The following is a 20,466-nucleotide window of genomic DNA, read 5'->3' as shown; positions in this document are numbered from 1 at the left end:
ATTTTTATTTATTTTTTATTTTTTTGTTGAAATCGACTAACCAAAAAGTATTAAAACCAACATTTGCATGTGTAAGGAAGCCTAACAAGGTAACCAAGAGATGAGAAACAAATTGGATGATAACTTATTGTTTTTTGTGTATTTTTAGGTTCACCGCATGGATTGTGGTGGTGATGTACCCTGGTAAGATGTGATCCAACTTTGTAGTTCAAAAAACAGTTACCTGTTTACCTGGTTAATACAAAATCCTGCTTTGTAGTGTAGGCCTCTGGTTTTCCCCAGCCTAACTTTCCAGGGTTGTTTTCTCTCTTGGGCAAATTTCCTCAGTTTAGTTTTTGCTCTTGTTCCTGGCAGCCTTAAGCTGTTGATTCTGTTCTTACTTCTTGCCAGTAATTCATTTTTGCATCCAGAGCCCACAATCTTAAATGTGCCTTTCTCACAGCATTACTTAACACTAACACTTTTTGTTTTGTCATCTGAAGCACTTTTAACTGCAGGTTCATGTGAATCAGAATCAGAATCAGAATCAGAATACTTTATTGATCCCTGGGGGAAATTATTTTTTGTTACAGTGCTCCATTTTAAACCAACATTAAGACAAGACAGACAATACGCTAACTAAGAATAGTACAATATATACATATATATACATACATACATACATAAGTCACTTATAAATAAATATTTGGAAAAGAAACATGTGTAGCTGTAGCAGCAAACAGTGTGTTAAGTGGATGCGTTGTACAGGGAGATGGCCACAGGCAGGAATGATTTCCTGTGTCGTTCAGTGGTGCTTTTCGGTAATCTCAGTCTCTCACTGAACGAGCTCCTGTGACTGACCAACATGTCATGGAGTGGGTGGGAGGTGTTATCCAACATTGTCTTTATCTTGGACAGCATCCGCCTCTCCGACACCACCTTGAGGGAGTCCAGCTCCATCCCCACAACATTGCTGGCCTTACGGATCAGTTTATTAAGTCTGTTGGCATCTGCGACCCTCAGCCTGCTCCCCCAGCATGCAACAGCATAGAGGATCGCACTGGCCACCACAGACTCATAGAAAATCCTCAGCATTTTCTGGCAGATGTTGAAGGACCTCAGTCGCCTCAAAAAATAGAGACGACTCTGGCCCTTCCTGTAAAGTGCTGTGGTGTTTTTAGCCCAGTCCAGTTTATTGTCAATGTGTACTCCAAGGTATTTATAGTCCTCCACAATGTCAACACTGACCCCCTGAATTGAAACAGAGGTCAAGTGTTTCCTGGTCTTCCTGAAGTCCACGATCAGTTCCTTGGTCTTTGCCACGTTGAGCTGCAGATGATTCTGCTCACACCACGTGACAAAGGAGTCGACCACAGCCCGGTACTCTGTCTCATCATCCCTGCTGATGCATCCAACCACCGCAGAGTCATCAGAAAACTTCTGAAGATGGCAGGTCTCTGTGCAGTGGCTGAAGTCTGTGGTGTAGAGGGTGAAGAGGAAGGGGGAGAGGACAGTCCCCTGTGGTGCCCCTGTGTTGCTAATCACCTTGTCAGACACACACTGTGGGAGACGTACATATTGTGGTCTTCCTGTCAGGTAATCAACAATCCAGGACACCAGAGAAGCATCCACCTGCATCGCTGCTAACTTATCACCCAGGAGGGTCGGCCTGATGGTGTTGAAAGCACTGGAAAAGTCAAAAAACATGACCCTCACAGTGCTCGCCGGCTGGTCCAGATGGGTGTAGACACGATTGAGCAGGTAGATGATGGCGTCCTCTGTTCCGAGACGAGGCTGATAAGCGAACTGAAGGGGATCCAGATGTGGTCTTACTATGGGTCGCAGCTGGTCCAGGATGAGCCTTTCCAGGGTCTTCATGATGTGGGAGGTCAGTGCCACGGGCCTGTAATCCTGGGGGCCACTGGGACGAGGCGTCTTTGGTACAGGGACGAGGCATGATGTCTTCCACATCACCGGGACCCTCTGCAGACTCAGACTCAGCATAAACAGTTTATGAAAGACTCCACACAGCTGGGGGGCACAGGTCTTGAGGACAAGGGGACTCACTCCGTCTGGTCCAGCAGACTTGCCTGAGTGAAGTCTCCTCATTTGCATCTCAACCTGGTATTGAGTGAAGGTGATGGGTGGGGGAGGGGTGTCAGGAATCTCACAGGAGGCAACATGTGAAGAGAGAGGCTGGCACAGTGGTGTGGCTCTGGATTCCAGGCTGACTGCAGGTGAGGTTGTGGGGGTGGGAGCAGACACTGTGGTGTCGAATCTATTGAAAAACAGATTCAACTCGTCGGCTCTATTCTCACCTCCCTCAGCTCCCCTGCTGTTGGTTGGCCTGAATCCAGTGATGGTCTTCATGCCCCTCCACACCTCTCTCATGCTGTTCTGCTGGAGTTTCCACTCCAGCTTCCTCCTGTAATTGTCCTTAGCCTCTCTGATCTTGTCCTTTAGTAACACCTGGATCTTCCTCACCTCCTCTTTGTTGCCCCCTCTGAAAGCCCTCTTCTTGTTGTTGAGGAGGGCTTTGATGTCCTTAGTCACCCACGGCTTGTTATTTGGGTAACAATGAACAGTCTGAGCTGGAACAATGGAGTCGGTGCAGAAAGTTATGTAGTCTGTGATACACTCAGTAAGCCCATTGATGTCCTCGGCGTGAGGCTCACAGAGTGTTTCCCAGTCGGTCACCTCGAAACAGCCCTGTAGTTCCGCTATTGCCTCCTCTGACCACCTCCTAACAGTCCTGGTGGTCACAGGTTCCCTCCTCACAATTGGCACATAGCGGGGGGTGAGGTGAATCAGGTTATGATCTGACCTACCAAGTGGGGGGAGGGAGGAGGAGCTGTATGCATCCTTGACGTTAGCATACAGTAAGTCTAAAGTTTTCTCTCCCCTGGTGGGACAGTCCACATATTGTTTGAATGTTGGTAGTGTATTGTCCAGTGATACATGGTTGAAGTCACCCGAGATCACAATAAAGGCACTCGGGTGCTGAGTCTGTAGCCGAGCTATGGCAGAGTGGATAGTGTCACATGCAGCTGTGGGGTTAGCAGAGGGGGGAACATAAACAGCCACCAAGATGACGTGAGAGAATTCCCTGGGTAAATAATACGGCCTGAGTCCAACAGCACACAGTTCAGTGTCCGGGCAACAAATCCTTTCTTTGATTGTTATGTTGGCAGGGTTACACCACCGGTTGTTAACTAAAACAGCAAGCCCACCTCCTTTACGCTTACCGCTAGCGATGCTGTCCCTGTCCGCCCGAACAGTGTGGAAGCCTTCCACGGAAGCATTCTCATCGGGAATGACCTGGTGCAGCCATGATTCGGTGAAACACATCAGGCTACACTCTCGGTATTCCCTCTGACTCCGTACCAGTGCTGAGAGCTCGTCGATTTTACTTGCCAACGATCGCACATTTCCCATCACGATAGACGGCAGACACGGTTTAAACCTCCTCCTCGCTTCGAGCCTCCGCTGTCTCACCGTCACCTTTTTTCTTCTCTTCTGTCCTTGACCTCTGCATCCCCGATGTGTTTTCCTCCAAATTTCAGCTGGTACTTCTGCGGGCACTTCTGCGGGCCTGGCCAGCGAGCCGGCCGGCATCAGGGCGATCAGCTGATCTCTGGAGTAAACAGTCCGTGCGTGTAGGAGATGTGCCGCGGTCCCGTTCCATGATAAAAGTAACAGTTCCACGGCCACCAGAAGAACAAAAACTCTCTCAATCCACATGATTGAGTAAGAGATAGAAAACGGAGGAAAATACAAGTCAGAAAAAAAAAAGAATACGTAAGAAAAAAGAGCTAAACTAAGAGAAAAGCAGGAGCGACTGTAACAGGCTGCACGCTGGTTGGCGCATGCGCACTTAACTAGGAAAGGTGTCAGATTCCCGCTCCAATCTCCTGAATGGAAATGTATTTATGACAACACCATCCTTCCAATGTGGATGTGCTTTATTGGAGAACTTGTTGATTCAAGTAATGGACACAGCAATTTGTATTTGACCAGAAAGAAAAAAGAAATTCTGAGCTTTTTCTGCCTGCCTGCCTGCGTGCGTAGTGTATTCTCTGTGCTTGGGTTGAGTTAAGCAACAATGAATCATGCTATCCTCTTAGTGCTCTGCAGCTAATGATGAATGAAAACAGGGGAAATGCAGAACACGGTGTAAGGTACAGTAACAACATTAAAATGCAGGAACGCATAAACGAGAGTTATGCCTTATCCTAGATCTTAAAGTATCAAACAGCAACTGACTCTACATTAAAGGCTTAAAAATATTACTTTTTATAACTGTGACAGAACTTCAGTTAATTCTATTGCTATGATTAGTGTTTCCACAAAGTATTCAACGTTTATGAACTTTTAAGTGCCCATTTGAACAAGTGACACTGGCCATCTTGAGAGTACTGACCTTTGAGAGGAAACTATCAAACTGAAATAACCTGACCACAGTTACATTTCCTTAAAAAATGCTAATCTACAACTTCATTATGTTTACATTTGTGTGCCTTTCAACCATTCATAAATAGTTTAATACACATTTTTGTAAAGAAGAGGGAAAAGGAGAAGGGAGAGGGAGAGAAGGAAGAGGGGGGTCCTTTTCCATCGGGTAGAGAGCAGCGAAAAAAATAAAAGGAAGTGATAGCCAAGGAGAAAAAACTCAAGTGTAGCAGTTAACAATTTATTTACAATAAAACAAACCAAGGGCATTAAAAAAAACTAAGACAAAACCAAGCTAGAAGTCCATCCTATACATATATGTACAGGTGCAACAGTCTTGAAATAGATGCTCTAGCACCAACCATCACAGAAATCACTCTTTTCACCGGTTATGTCTTGCTTGGAAAGGCCTTCCTACTGGGTCCAACTCCTCCATCATATTCAACCACAGTTCCACAAACAGTTTCAAGGCCAATCTTCTTGGCATCATTCTGCCTATTCATCCTGCTGCTGCTCAAGCTGAAGTGCTGCTGCCTTCATGCATGTGCCACTTTTGTACTGTGAATGCTCCCTGTCTGCCCTAATTTCCCATCTTTCATGCAGAGTGAGCAGGTGTGGATATTTTCTTTGATTAAGATTAAAAACTTCAAAATAAAAGCATGCAAACTGTACACAGACATGCGTAAAACCACAACTTAAAACCAAACCATTAAAACACACAGAATACAACATTAAAACTACTTCCACCCCATAACAGTTTTAAAGAGGAAAGCTCTAAAAAGAAGAAGCCTCAAGCAGAACCAACCCAGACGACTCTGGCCCTTCCTGTAAAGTGCTGTGGTGTTTTTAGCCCAGTCCAGTTTATTGTCAATGTGTACTCCAAGGTATTTATAGTCCTCCACAATGTCAACACTGACCCCCTGGATTGAAACAGGGGTCAAGTGTTTCCTGGTCTTCCTGAAGTCCACGATCAGTTCCTTGGTCTTTGCCACGTTGAGCTGCAGATGATTCTGCTCACACCACGTGACAAAGGAGTCGACCACAGCCCGGTACTCTGTCTCATCATCCCTGCTGATGCATCCAACCACCGCAGAGTCATCAGAAAACTTCTGAAGATGGCAGGTCTCTGTGCAGTGGCTGAAGTCTGTGGTGTAGAGGGTGAAGAGGAAGGGGGAGAGGACAGTCCCCTGTGGTGCCCCTGTGTTGCTAATCACCTTGTCAGACACACACTGTGGGAGACGTACATATTGTGGTCTTCATGTCAGGTAATCAACAATCCAGGACACCAGAGAAGCATCCACCAGCATCGCTGCTAACTTATCACCCAGGAGGGTCGGCCTGATGGTGTTGAAAGCACTGGAAAAGTCAAAAAACATGACCCTCACAGTGCTCGCCGGCTGGTCCAGATGGGTGTAGACACGATTGAGCAGGTAGATGATGGCGTCCTCTGTTCCGAGACGAGGCTGATAAGCGAACTGAAGGGGATCCAGATGTGGTCTTACTATGGGTCGCAGCTGGTCCAGGATGAGCCTTTCCAGGGTCTTCATGATGTGGGAGGTCAGTGCCACGGGCCTGTAATCCTGGGGGCCACTGGGACGAGGCGTCTTTGGTACAGGGACGAGGCATGATGTCTTCCACATCACCGGGACCCTCTGCAGACTCAGACTCAGCATAAACAGTTTATGAAAGACTCCACACAGCTGGGGGGCACAGGTCTTGAGGACAAGGGGACTCACTCCGTCTGGTCCAGCAGACTTGCCTGAGTGAAGTCTCCTCATTTGCATCTCAACCTGGTATTGAGTGAAGGTGATGGGTGGGGGAGGGGTGTCAGGAATCTCACAGGAGGCAACATGTGAAGAGAGAGGCTGGCACAGTGGTGTGGCTCTGGATTCCAGGCTGACTGCAGGTGAGGTTGTGGGGGTGGGAGCAGACACTGTGGTGTCGAATCTATTGAAAAACAGATTCAACTCGTCGGCTCTATTCTCACCTCCCTCAGCTCCCCTGCTGTTGGTTGGCCTGAATCCAGTGATGGTCTTCATGCCCCTCCACACCTCTCTCATGCTGTTCTGCTGGAGTTTCCACTCCAGCTTCCTCCTGTAATTGTCCTTAGCCTCTCTGATCTTGTCCTTTAGTAACACCTGGATCTTCCTCACCTCCTCTTTGTTGCCCCCTCTGAAAGCCCTCTTCTTGTTGTTGAGGAGGGCTTTGATGTCCTTAGTCACCCACGGCTTGTTATTTGGGTAACAATGAACAGTCTGAGCTGGAACAATGGAGTCGGTGCAGAAAGTTATGTAGTCTGTGATACACTCAGTAAGCCCATTGATGTCCTCGGCGTGAGGCTCACAGAGTGTTTCCCAGTCGGTCACCTCGAAACAGCCCTGTAGTTCCGCTATTGCCTCCTCTGACCACCTCCTAACAGTCCTGGTGGTCACAGGTTCCCTCCTCACAATTGGCACATAGCGGGGGGTGAGGTGAATCAGGTTATGATCTGACCTACCAAGTGGGGGGAGGGAGGAGGAGCTGTATGCATCCTTGACGTTAGCATACAGTAAGTCTAAAGTTTTCTCTCCCCTGGTGGGACAGTCCACATATTGTTTGAATGTTGGTAGTGTATTGTCCAGTGATACATGGTTGAAGTCACCCGAGATCACAATAAAGGCACTCGGGTGCTGAGTCTGTAGCCGAGCTATGGCAGAGTGGATAGTGTCACATGCAGCTGTGGGGTTAGCAGAGGGGGGAACATAAACAGCCACCAAGATGACGTGAGAGAATTCCCTGGGTAAATAATACGGCCTGAGTCCAACAGCACACAGTTCAGTGTCCGGGCAACAAATCCTTTCTTTGATTGTTATGTTGGCAGGGTTACACCACCGGTTGTTAACTAAAACAGCAAGCCCACCTCCTTTACGCTTACCGCTAGCGATGCTGTCCCTGTCCGCCCGAACAGTGTGGAAGCCTTCCACGGAAGCATTCTCATCGGGAATGACCTGGTGCAGCCATGATTCGGTGAAACACATCAGGCTACACTCTCGGTATTCCCTCTGACTCCGTACCAGTGCTGAGAGCTCGTCGATTTTACTTGCCAACGATCGCACATTTCCCATCACGATAGACGGCAGACACGGTTTAAACCTCCTCCTCGCTTCGAGCCTCCGCTGTCTCACCGTCACCTTTTTTCTTCTCTTCTGTCCTTGACCTCTGCATCCCCGATGTGTTTTCCTCCAAATTTCAGCTGGTACTTCTGCGGGCACTTCTGCGGGCCTGGCCAGCGAGCCGGCCGGCATCAGGGCGATCAGCTGATCTCTGGAGTAAACAGTCCGTGCGTGTAGGAGATGTGCCGCGGTCCCGTTCCATGATAAAAGTAACAGTTCCACGGCCACCAGAAGAACAAAAACTCTCTCAATCCACATGATTGAGTAAGAGATAGAAAACGGAGGAAAATACAAGTCAGAAAAAAAAAAGAATACGTAAGAAAAAAGAGCTAAACTAAGAGAAAAGCAGGAGCGACTGTAACAGGCTGCACGCTGGTTGGCGCATGCGCACTTAACTAGGAAAGGTGTCAGATTCCCGCTCCAATCTCCTGAATGGAAATGTATTTATGACAACACCATCCTTCCAATGTGGATGTGCTTTATTGGAGAACTTGTTGATTCAAGTAATGGACACAGCAATTTGTATTTGACCAGAAAGAAAAAAGAAATTCTGAGCTTTTTCTGCCTGCCTGCCTGCCTGCGTGCGTAGTGTATTCTCTGTGCTTGGGTTGAGTTAAGCAACAATGAATCATGCTATCCTCTTAGTGCTCTGCAGCTAATGATGAATGAAAACAGGGGAAATGCAGAACACGGTGTAAGGTACAGTAACAACATTAAAATGCAGGAACGCATAAACGAGAGTTATGCCTTATCCTAGATCTTAAAGTATCAAACAGCAACTGACTCTACATTAAAGGCTTAAAAATATTACTTTTTATAACTGTGACAGAACTTCAGTTAATTCTATTGCTATGATTAGTGTTTCCACAAAGTATTCAACGTTTATGAACTTTTAAGTGCCCATTTGAACAAGTGACACTGGCCATCTTGAGAGTACTGACCTTTGAGAGGAAACTATCAAACTGAAATAACCTGACCACAGTTACATTTCCTTAAAAAATGCTAATCTACAACTTCATTATGTTTACATTTGTGTGCCTTTCAACCATTCATAAATAGTTTAATACACATTTTTGTAAAGAAGAGGGAAAAGGAGAAGGGAGAGGGAGAGAAGGAAGAGGGGGGTCCTTTTCCATCGGGTAGAGAGCAGCGAAAAAAATAAAAGGAAGTGATAGCCAAGGAGAAAAAACTCAAGTGTAGCAGTTAACAATTTATTTACAATAAAACAAACCAAGGGCATTAAAAAAAACTAAGACAAAACCAAGCTAGAAGTCCATCCTATACATATATGTACAGGTGCAACAGTCTTGAAATAGATGCTCTAGCACCAACCATCACAGAAATCACTCTTTTCACCGGTTATGTCTTGCTTGGAAAGGCCTTCCTACTGGGTCCAACTCCTCCATCATATTCAACCACAGTTCCACAAACAGTTTCAAGGCCAATCTTCTTGGCATCATTCTGCCTATTCATCCTGCTGCTGCTCAAGCTGAAGTGCTGCTGCCTTCATGCATGTGCCACTTTTGTACTGTGAATGCTCCCTGTCTGCCCTAATTTCCCATCTTTCATGCAGAGTGAGCAGGTGTGGATATTTTCTTTGATTAAGATTAAAAACTTCAAAATAAAAGCATGCAAACTGTACACAGACATGCGTAAAACCACAACTTAAAACCAAACCATTAAAACACACAGAATACAACATTAAAACTACTTCCACCCCATAACAGTTTTAAAGAGGAAAGCTCTAAAAAGAAGAAGCCTCAAGCAGAACCAACCCAAAACAGTTTAGTTCAACTGCAAACACAGCATGGATTACAACAGATGCACACAAAGTTAAGCTTCGCTTAATTGCTTCTATTGTAGGGATGTGTCAGCAGCATCTGTGCAATCCTGAAGCCATCCTAGAGAGGATAATCATGGATGCTGAGACAGAATAAATCACACTGAACAGCAAACACACACACTTTCAGACCCCTTCATAAAAGTTGTGTCATAAAGATCTTAGAAGATGTGCCAAGCTGAAGAGATGACTGCAGCTAAGACCTGGTACTTCTTTGGGCATCTTCCTTACATGTGAACACTGCCTGGGTTAGAAGCAGAAGGGCAGCACAGGAGGTACATAACGTCCCCCCAAATCTTAATAATTCACTAAGATGTTGTTATAAGATGTTGTAAGTTTGCGCAGAAGCCCAGACTATATTTTAGAGACTTTGGGACTAATGAGCAAATGGACTCACTGAAAAGACAGTTAGTGAGGGATTTATACTCCAGATGCAGCAAACACCAACAGGGATATAGATACACTCCCAACTGAAAAGATAATACTTAAAATACAACATTTTCTCTACAGGGGTTGCCACAGGATATGTACTGTTAATTCCCATAAAATGAAACTATTATAAAATGATTGGTTAGTTAATACTAATATCAATGTGTTAACCTATTTTATTTGTACAGTGGTCCCTTGCTATAACGCGGTTCACCTTTCGCAGCCTCGCTGTTTCGCTGATTTTCTTTTTTGTGCAATTTTGCATGTTTTTTTTCTTTTTTTACAGAACAGAACACGTTCAGCTTGAAAAATTTACATAAATCTTCGATCGCTGGCAGTGTGACTCTAAAGTGCTTTACTGTATGTTTGTAAGTTTTCTCCCCAACAAGCACAACAATGTTGATGAAATGTTTTGCATCGTCAGAGGCTCCTGCGGTAGCACCCAGAGGCAGGGGAAGGTGCTAACCATTGCACAAAAAGTTGGACTTCTGCACATGCTAAAGGAAGGTAGAAGTTACCGTATTTTTTGAATTATTAGGCACATTAAGCGAACTTTACTCAACTCATTCTTCTTGCTTCCTCTACTTCCGTACCATTGATTCATTAATGTTGAATTCTCTCACAGCTGCTCTGTGACCATGTTCTGGACCTGAAAACAGGGTTTGATCTTTGGTTTCATTCTATAATACTGGACTTGTTTTTCTACAAAGGTTTGAACTTTGAGGGTGTTTAAACAAGAGAGGGAATTGTGAAAATGTTCATGCCTGTCTGAGAAATGTGTATAAAGTATGTAGTGAGGGGTTTTTACAGACTTAAAACATCTACAATAATTGTAAAAAATAAAGCTGGCTACTTCGCGGATTTCATCTATCGTGGGTTATTTAGAATGAAACTCCCGCGATAAACGAGTGACCACTGTACTTTAAAAGAACTTAACCTTTTTTGGCTTTGTCCCAAAAAGGGTGGACAACCACAGACCTCTGCAGCTATGTAGTTCATAAGAAAACACAGCATCAGCACAATGATCTGTATAATCATGGGAATCAGAGACTCATATTCTGAGGAGCTCTTCTAGAAATGAAAGGCCAAACCCCTTAAGCCCACCTGTGCTCTGCCTGTTCTGCAGTTGTTTCCTGCCTGTCTCTGTCTTAAAAGAACCTCCTTTTTCTTACCTGCTGTGTGTATGGCGACTTTTTTATGATGGGCACACACATGCAAAGACTGACTAGGATCATAGCATTATGCGAAAAAAGGAACGGGGACAGAAGTTTCAAAGACAGCAAGTGTAGTGGTACACGCCAGGTACACACAGAGACGGGAGATGGATTTAAATGCAAGGATGTCAGGGAAAAGTAAAAAAAACAAGAGAAAATATGAAATGAGCAGCATCTGGCTGCATTTCAATTATTTTGGAGACTACAAAGCTGAGTGCAGAATTTATAAAATTGGGAGCTGACTAAAGTGATACCCACTTTTATTTTCAGCAATTTCCACTGTGGAGGACAAAAACTTTTAAACTTGTCCAGGCCTTAAACCTCGTGTGTGTTGTTACCAGTAGTAGTAAATGCATGAAAAAAAGGCTTTTATGAAAACACTGATTGCAAAATTGCGGCACGGTGGTTAGCACTGTTGCCGCACAGCAAGAAGGCTTAAAAAGGTTCAATTCCACCATCAGGCTGGTGTCTTTCTGTGTGGAGTTTGCATTTTCTCCCTGTGTTTGCGTGTGTTCCCTCCGGGTACTCCGGCTTCCTCCCACCGTCCAAAGACATGCAGTTTGTGGGGATAGGTTAATTGATTAATCCAAATTGCCCATAGGTGTGAGTGTAAGCGTGAATGGTTTTCTGTCTCCATGTGTTAGCCCTTCGACAGACTGGCGACAGACAAAATTGCACCCTTGAAAAAGACTGCTTTAACAGTTGAGTAATGCATATTACACAAAGTAAACTATACATAAAATGCCATGGTAATTTGGGGCTTTTAATTATTAAATTACATTGTACAGCATACAGTTTTATTGACTTTAAAAACAAGAATTGGGTGCACAAGTTTTGAATCAAAAATACAGTTTTGAATAATATATTTAAATAATATATTTAAATCTATTAATACGTGGTGCTAAAGGCTCTACAATGTCTTATAATTTGACAAGTCCACAGCCTGATAACTTCTTGTTATTGATTATGATTGACTTGGTAGTTTCTCTTTGCAACATAAAGTTAAGATTGCAAGATTTATAGATAAACTACACAGTCTATCTTTTAAGTATACAAACACAAAAACACACACAAACAAACTGAGAGTGTGAACATTTTCTGTAAAGCTGCTTTTCCCACCACTAATGCTGTAATTCTTCTCTGAATCAAATACAGCACAAAAACGCTTGAAATGAGCTCTGCTAAAATTAGTAAAGCTCAATATTTACAGCCAACATCAAACTCTGCAACTATGAAAGTGTTTCACACTGCAACAATATAAACAGTGACTGATGTTCCACAGGTATCATCACAAAAGCTTTACTGGCGTAACACTGTCACCAAATCTGAATTACATTACTGTTATGTTACATATTATGTTACATTATTGTTACATGATCTTAATTTCATGCCACTTTGATAACAGAGTCTCAAAAACAGCTTTTATTATATTTTTTGATTAAAGATAAAAAGAAAAAAAAACATTTCTCTTGAAAATCCTCATATTATACATGAAAGGTTTCCAAAGTCATTATCCCCCTTACTGGCACGTTCTCCTTTTCAGTTTTTACACTTCAGAGTGTTTGATAGCATTTGCTCCACTCTGAATCCAGCTGCTGATTATTTTACTCTTTAGTCCAGGTTTTTTCAGGTATTTAGATGAAAAAATATTGAAAAATATTTTTGTTTCACTCATACCATAACCAAACTACTCAAAATCCTGAATTCTAACCTAATTCTAATCTAATCAGTTTTATAACATTAATGTTTTCAGTTTTTTGGTCTAAACTGATGTGAGATCTTTTCTTCTTTTTTCAGCTGCCGCATTTAGGAGTCACCACCGTGGATCTCCTGCTTCTATCTCACCCTGTCCCTGTCCCTCCTCTGTCCCACCAACTAATTTCACTCATGTTTAGTGGTATAAAAATTTGTAATTAAAGTACAGCTTATAGGATCAATGTGATGTTAGGTTACGCAGGTGTGTGTAAGTGTGTAAAATAACCATTTTAATGTCTGTAAGTATACATGTGGTGTGGACATATACAGAAATCGAGATATTACTTTTCTACTAGTTAATATTCTCTGCTGCTCTTATTTCTCAACTTGGTTCATTACTCTTTAGCCTTACTTCCTCTCATTTGGTTTCTTTTTGTGATGCTAACTTGGCACAATATTTTCTAAAGTTTGGTGCCTGAGGATCTTGTTGCATAATAAGCCTGGGTGTATTCAACCAGAAGAAACAATTTCCTCTGTCTGCCTCCTGGTTCCATTTTTTTTTTCTTCACTCAAGTAATGGGAAAAGAAAAAAGAAGAGAAAGAAGCCAAGTGAACGAAGACTGGGGAAAGGAAGTTGGAGAGGCGCTGTGATGAGAGTAGAGGAGAAAAGCGGCTTACAAGATGGATGCTCTTTTGAGGAGAGAAGATCTATATTTTTTAAATGAAGCGGGTATGCCTCATTGATATTTTTACAAGAAAAACACTGTCAGTGTGGGTCAATAAAAATCTCTGTTTTGCACTCTGGATTCAAGCTGCAATTGGTTTTGCTTCCCAGCTGGAGCTCTGGAATCTCTACTCAGTTGTCAAGCTTTCTTTCTAGCAGATTATCACTCTTACCCTGAGAAATGAGACCACGCAATGATCCAGTCTATCTTCATTTGCAGGCACAATCCGCATTAAAAAACACTAGTACGTACACTAACACATAACCGCACAATCACGAGCCGGCTCTGTAACACTACATCTCTGCTGGGGAAGCTCATTAAACACATACACCAACAGTGAGAAAAACCAATGATGCAGTGCATGATACGTGTGTGTGTGTGTGTGTGTGTGTGTGTGTGTGTGTGTGTGTGTGTGTGTGTGTGTGTGTGTGTGTGTGTGTGTGTGTGTGTGTGTGTGTCGGGGTGGTGGGGCACGCTCACAAATTGAACAAATGTACAAGAATACAGGGGAAGAAAAGACAGACAAGGATTAGCAAGATGATTGAAGCGTGCTGAGAAATCACTGAAGAAGTCAAAACCATCTGCCTGCAGGTTTTTATAAGGGATCCAGTCTCTACAACTCCAATGGATGGTTGCTGAGTTTAGGGCTAAAAGCAACATTGCTTCTATCCTCCTCTGCATGCAAGAAGAAAGACTCTAATGTTAATGTTTGTGAATTCAAGAACTGCACCACAGACGGTATATAAAAGATGGGTGTTGCTATTTGTGTGAGAATTCGACATTAGCTTAGGGGCTGACTAGGGCTGGGCGATATGGCCTAAAATTCATATCACGATATAATTTAAAGCATGTGCGGTAACGATATATATTGCGATATATTCTTTTCTTCTGTATAACGTATTTTCCACACTATAAGGCACACTTAAAATCCTTTAATTTTCTCAAAAATCGAGAGTGTGCCTTATGTATGAATTTTGGTTGTCCTTACTGACCTCGAACCGATTTTGGCGTGCAGAAATCTGTTAAAAAATGTTTTAGTACAACTTTGGTAAGCTGCACTGCTTGATGGATTGTCAGAGCATTACGGCTGCCGTAGTGAGGAGCTTCGCAGAGTAATCTGGGTCCAAAACTCCATCCCCAAAGTCAAACGAACACTGAGAGTTAAAGACGGTCTAAATTCTTTAATATTTAATAAAATCATCAGCGTTGCTGCTTTACCAGGTGTAACAATTAAGTTTAACATCCAGGCATCCATGAAAACAGAAGTTATTAAATTTAACGGAGTTAGAAGTTAACAGGAAGTTAGCTCGCTAGTTTCCACCTAAACATCACATACCATGTTCTGACTGAGAGATTTTTGAAACTAATTAAAACGTACAGCTCTGCTACCACTTCCAAAATAATGAAGACAGAAAACTAAACAGCAGTGGCATTTGCAGGGTCACTGAAGTTGGACTACCTGGTATATAATGTTGTATTACGTGATTGCTAGCTACACAGCTATGTTAGCATAACATTAGCACAGTGAAGCTGGAGGATGAACAACAACTTTTTTTCCCACTCAATAAAAGTTAACGTGAGGGTTTCTGGTGGTCAGGGACAAATGCAATCGCATAGCAGGATGCTATACACGGGCCAAACTTCAGTCAGGAGAACAACTGAGATCATTCGTCCACAATACAAGGTTAGTTATTAATATACTGCAACATAGAGCAGCTGTGAGAGAATTCAACATTAATGAATCAATGTTACGGAAGTGGAGGAACCGCAGTTTTTGGCTTTCCCCATATTTCAAAAGTGCTTCATCTCTTTGCTATGACTCTCAGCATAATTTGCAGATGATAATTGTTGTAGCCAATGCGATGCTTTCGACCAAAACAGGCGCAGCTTGATGACATCATCAACATGCGCTATCGCGATGGAGCGGTATAGTCAAAATCTCTATCGTTGGCCAATTTTATATAGTTTCTATCGTATATCGTTTATATCGCCCACCCCTAGGGCTGACCCAATCTAGACTCTAAAGAAGTGATCTATTTAGAGCACAGGGTGGAACACTGAACGGTTCAAATAATAAAGGTTGGCAAGCTACCTCCAAACACATGTATAAGCTAACTCAAGACTAAGACTAATAAAATAGCAACGTTTCGCTCATTTAAGCTGAAGCACAAAGCTCTTGGGTGGTCTCTACCACACAGCCAGTGATATGATTTTCAGATCATTGAAATACTCCAAAAGCAGCGACAGTCAAACGCTCCATATGGGAGACACAAATTAGCAAAGCTGAAGCTTCTACTGTCTGGTCAGCTATCAACACCGCTATTAAGCCTGAACGACTTGAACTCAATTCCACTCACACCTGTCATCACTAAGCACCTGGAACATTTCATTCAAAGCCATTCCACCATGAATAACCTTCCCTATGGAGACCCCCACCAGTTTGCCTATACAGCAAATAGGTCAAGTGAGGACAAAATAGCTACAGCTCAACCTTTAACACAATCATCCCCAACATCCTGGTGAGGAAACTGTCTGACCTGTCCCGGCTCTCACTTACTCCTTGATCCTCAACTTCCTCACCAACTGCCCACAGACTGTCAAACTCGTTCCTCACCTCTCCTTTACTTGAACACTCAAAACTGGCTCCCCACAAGTGTGTGTTTTGAGCTCACTGTTCTACACTACCCTAACCCTAATCTGCATACAGGGATTCAATTCAATTCGATTTTATGTATACAGCGCCAAATGTCAACAACAGTCGCCTCAAGGGACTTTATATTGTAAGGTAGACCCTACAATAGTACATACAGAGAAAAACCCAACAATCATATGACCCCCTATGAGCAAGCCATTTGGCGACAGTGGGAAGGAAAAAACTCCCTTTTAACAGGAAGAAATCTTTGGCAGAACCAGGCTCAGGGAGGGGCGGCCATCTGCTGCGACTGGTTGGGGTGAGAGAAGGAAGCAGGATAAAAGACATGTTGTGAAAGAGAGCAAGGGATTAATAACAAGTATGATTCAGTGCAGAGAGGTCTATTAACACACAGTGAGTGAGAAAGGAGACTGAAGAAAAAATACTGAGTGCATCATAGGATGGGAATCCCTCAGCAGCCTACACCTATTGGAGCATAACTAAGGGGGCATTCAGGGTCACGTGATCCAGCCCTAACTACATGCTTTAGCAAAAAGGAAAGTTTTAAGCCTAATCTTAAAAGTAGAGATGATGTCTGTCTCCCGAATCCAAACTGGAAGCTGGTTCCATAGAAGAGGGGCCTGAAAACTGAAGGCTCTCCCTCCAATTCTACTTTTAAATACTCTTGGAACAACAAGTAAGCCCGCAGTTCGAGAGCAAAGTGCTCTAATGGAGTGATATGGTACTACAAGGTCATTAAGATAAGATGGGCCCTGATTAGTCAAGACCTTGCATGTGAGGAGCAGGATTTTGATTCAATTCTGCATTTAACAGGAAGCCGATGAAGGGAAGCCAAGATTAGAGAAATATGCTCTCTCTTTCTAGTCCCTGTCAGGACTCTTGCTGCAGCATTTTGGTTTAACTGAAGGCTTTTCAGGGAGTTTTTAAGACATCCTGATAATAATGAATTACAATAGTCCAGCCTGGAAGTAATAAAGGTATGAACTAGTTTTTCAGCGTCACTCTGAGACAGGATATTTCTAACTTTAGAGATGTTGCACAAATGGAAGAAAGCAGTCATATTTGTTTAATATGAGCATTGAAGGACATATCCTGATCAGAATTACTCCAAGGTTCCTCACAGTATTACTGGAGGCCAAGGTAATGCCATCCAGAGTAGGAATCTAGAGTAACAATCAGGATGGCAGAGTATATTTCTAAAATTTCAAGGGCCAAGTACAATAACGTCAGTTTGATCTGAATTTAGAAGCAGAAAATTAGATGTCATTCAGTTCTTCATGTCTTTATAAAGACCTGGATGCAGTTAAACCAATTGCTGTGTGTTATTTGGCTTCATGATAGATAAAGTTGTGTGTCATCTGCATAGCAGAGACTGTGATGGGCTCTGAAACCCCATCACAGTACAGGATATGAGGTGCTGAATATGTCTGTGTGGTGTTCAGTAAACAATCTGGCTGTAAACAACACAAGGCCAAAGGAGATGATCCTGGACTGTAGGAGGCACAGAGTAGACCTGCCTCCACGCTACATAAGCTGACCTCTCCTGGAATGCAAACACCTCCACCATCATCAGGAAGTCACAGCAGCATCTGCACTATGGTAAATGGTAAATGGCCTGTATTTATATAGCGCTTTACTAGTCCCTAAAGACCCCAAAGCGCACTACCCGAGAGTGCTCAGAAGGAACAACATCTGTGAGAAGCTGCTGACCTTCTACCACTCGCTATAGTGTATCACAGTGTGGTTCACACATTGCACCCAGGCTGAGCGGAAGACGCTCCAGAGAGTAGTCAATACTGCACAGAAGATCATCGGCTACGCCCTCCCCTCTGTTGCAGACATCTACACATCCCACTGCCTGAACAGAGCTGAGAGACTCCACCCATCCTACATCTTGCATCCCACCTGTTCGACCTGTAGGCCTTTAGGAGATTCTACAGGTTAATCCAAACCAGGACCATGAACACACGCCCCACTTAAAGTCACACATCAGTACCTCTCACACATACAACACACACACACATATGCACACATACAGTAACACACACTCACACATAAACATACACATCACTACCACACAAGACAAGTGCAATACTTGAGACCAACCTTGCACATTTGTATATACCTTGTACATTTGCACAGTTTTATAGCTGGTATTTTTAGATTTGTTTTTGTTAGCTATTTCTTTGTTTTTATTATTTTTTTATTCTAAATGCTGCTACCAGGTAGCTGCTTCTATATTTCGTTGAACGTCTGATGTTTAATGACAGTTAAAGGATTATCATTCTGATTTTATTTGAACCCAGTGCAGGAATAACAGACTCCACCACTTGCAACAGAGGGCACAATAAAGAGAGATAAATGCTGAATCTGAATACATTTAAAAGCTACCGTTTTAACCCGAATGACCACATACACAGAAAAATGAAAGGAAAATGCAACATAAACATGTTCAAACACGTTAGACAACCACATGCTGTCACAACAGCTTCAGTGCCCTTTGCAATTGATGAGGCTGCAACAAATGCTGTTTAACACAAAATCTCCTTTAGGTGTTCAGCAAGTAAAGATGAAATGACTGTAAAGCAAATAGCACAGGTTTCTCACTTTTTTGTCCTCTAAATGTTCAGTAAGCTCTCCTTCTCTACAGATCAGGTTATTGTCATCACTGTAGAAAACAGTCTCATCTGAAGATGATCATTCACAACAATTTGATTTACAGTGACCCTTTCCCAAAGGGACAAATGTTCTGGATCATTTCACTGAAGGAGTGGAATGATTCAGGTAATTCCTATTCATTTAAGAATTTTCTTTTTCCTTGCAACCCACCTATTGTAACCTTCGTCCATAAAGATTTCACTGAATGTCACCTAAATTAGAAGCAGGAAACATGGCATGAGCATTTTCCATGCTGTTGGTTTTAGGAACAACAACATCTTTAGGCCAGGATAAGAGGTTTAGCTAAACATGGGGCTTTCACCGATGGTGCCACCATTTCAATGGTCTGAAATGATGGTAGTTAAAAGGTCAAAATGGGAAAGCTATGAGCTGCCAGCTAGTTTCAACCAAGGCAAACCATCCATTCACCACCATTTTCTTTTCTTTGAGTATTTTTTTTTCTTCATAAGGTCACCACTATGGTGAAAAATAAGAAGTGGCCTACACAGAAGACTTATTTCTAAGTGAAAGAAGGGTCCCAAAAAATATCAGGGATTAGAACGCTAACTTTTCGATAGATAGATAGATAGATAGATAGATAGATAGATAGATAGATAGATAGATAGATAGATAGATAGATAGATAGATAGATAGATAGATAGATAGATAGATAGATAGATAGATAGATAGATAGTGTTTGAGACATCAACTTTGTTCCTCACTTAGTGTCAGCCTGCTTTCTAATTTGCATGCTGATGCTCAGACTCGAGGAATCCCCTCTCCCAATTAACTGCGGAGCTGGCTGACTGGTGATTTCAATATTTTTCTTTGTCTCTGCATCCACTCGTGCCTGATCGTGGCTCCCACGCACACGAATGGACTCGTGTCCACACGGAGGATTTGAGGCTGCATGTGCAGCCCGTACTGCTGTGCCAAAGTGGTTGGAGCTGCTGGCGCAGTAAACAGCGAGACGCTGCTTCAGACTCGCTCCTCTCCCTGCCCTACTGCGAGTCGCGCGAGAGGAGGTGTCTGAGAGGAGCAGAGGGATGCCCGGAGACGAGGTGTTTTTGCGGTGCATAAAAACTCAACTGGCGCCTCTGTCATTCCACTTGGATGCGAACCAAGACGCAGAAGGACAGAGAGCGCAGAAACGCGCAGAATCAGACATCACTCTGGTTTCGCACGAGAAATCAAACGCATACCTGCTGTTGAGACGCTGCTCCACAGCAGCCCGATCCACAGCACCGCGGGCAACATGCAGCGGAGTCGGTAATCGACCGAGCAGGCGGCCGGCGGCATGGCAACAAACCCAGTGCAGAGAAGAGAGACTCAAGAGAAGAAAAGAGTGTCAGCTGGTTTATCTGTGGTCAGGCGGGCACGTAGAAGCGTAGTGTCGCGGTCAAGATCGTTGGGGGTCCGCATGTCAGAGCAGCATCTTTCTGACTGGCTGCAAGCAGCGCCTCCTGCTTTCTGCCTGAGATCTGCCTCTCCACCCTCCCGGCCGCTTCTCCACGGACTCCTCAGTCCTCTCTCTCTCCCTCTCACCCGCCCACCTCCTCCACACACGCAGCCCGACCTTAATGATAATGAAACTTTTGCTCAGAGAGTGACGGTCTGTATTTGTGTCAAGCTGACAGTAGGCTGCAGCAAGATAAGGGCACACTTACATAAC

The 20,466-nt window shown here is 43.5% G+C and overlaps 1 protein-coding gene across 1 annotated transcript in view; it reads right to left on the bottom strand.

Moving 5' to 3' along the window:
* The window catches only part of sez6l (seizure related 6 homolog (mouse)-like), a 113,732-nt gene extending 93,558 nt beyond the window's left edge, over positions 1-20,174 (bottom strand). Inside the window, exon 1 of the mRNA XM_085414780.1 lies at positions 19,997-20,174. Coding sequence (XP_085270906.1) covers positions 19,997-20,093 — 97 coding nt within the window. The 5' untranslated portion in view covers positions 20,094-20,174. The remainder of the gene's footprint in view (positions 1-19,996) is intronic.
* Between the last annotated feature and the right edge of the window lie 292 nt (positions 20,175-20,466).

Source organism: Rhamphochromis longiceps, linkage group LG7, assembly GCF_057381845.1.
Source record: "Rhamphochromis longiceps isolate RC_006_pf linkage group LG7, R_longiceps_female_GT1.1, whole genome shotgun sequence".
Taxonomy (NCBI): domain Eukaryota; kingdom Metazoa; phylum Chordata; class Actinopteri; order Cichliformes; family Cichlidae; genus Rhamphochromis; species Rhamphochromis longiceps.
This window is presented reverse-complemented; position numbering and strand designations above follow the sequence as displayed.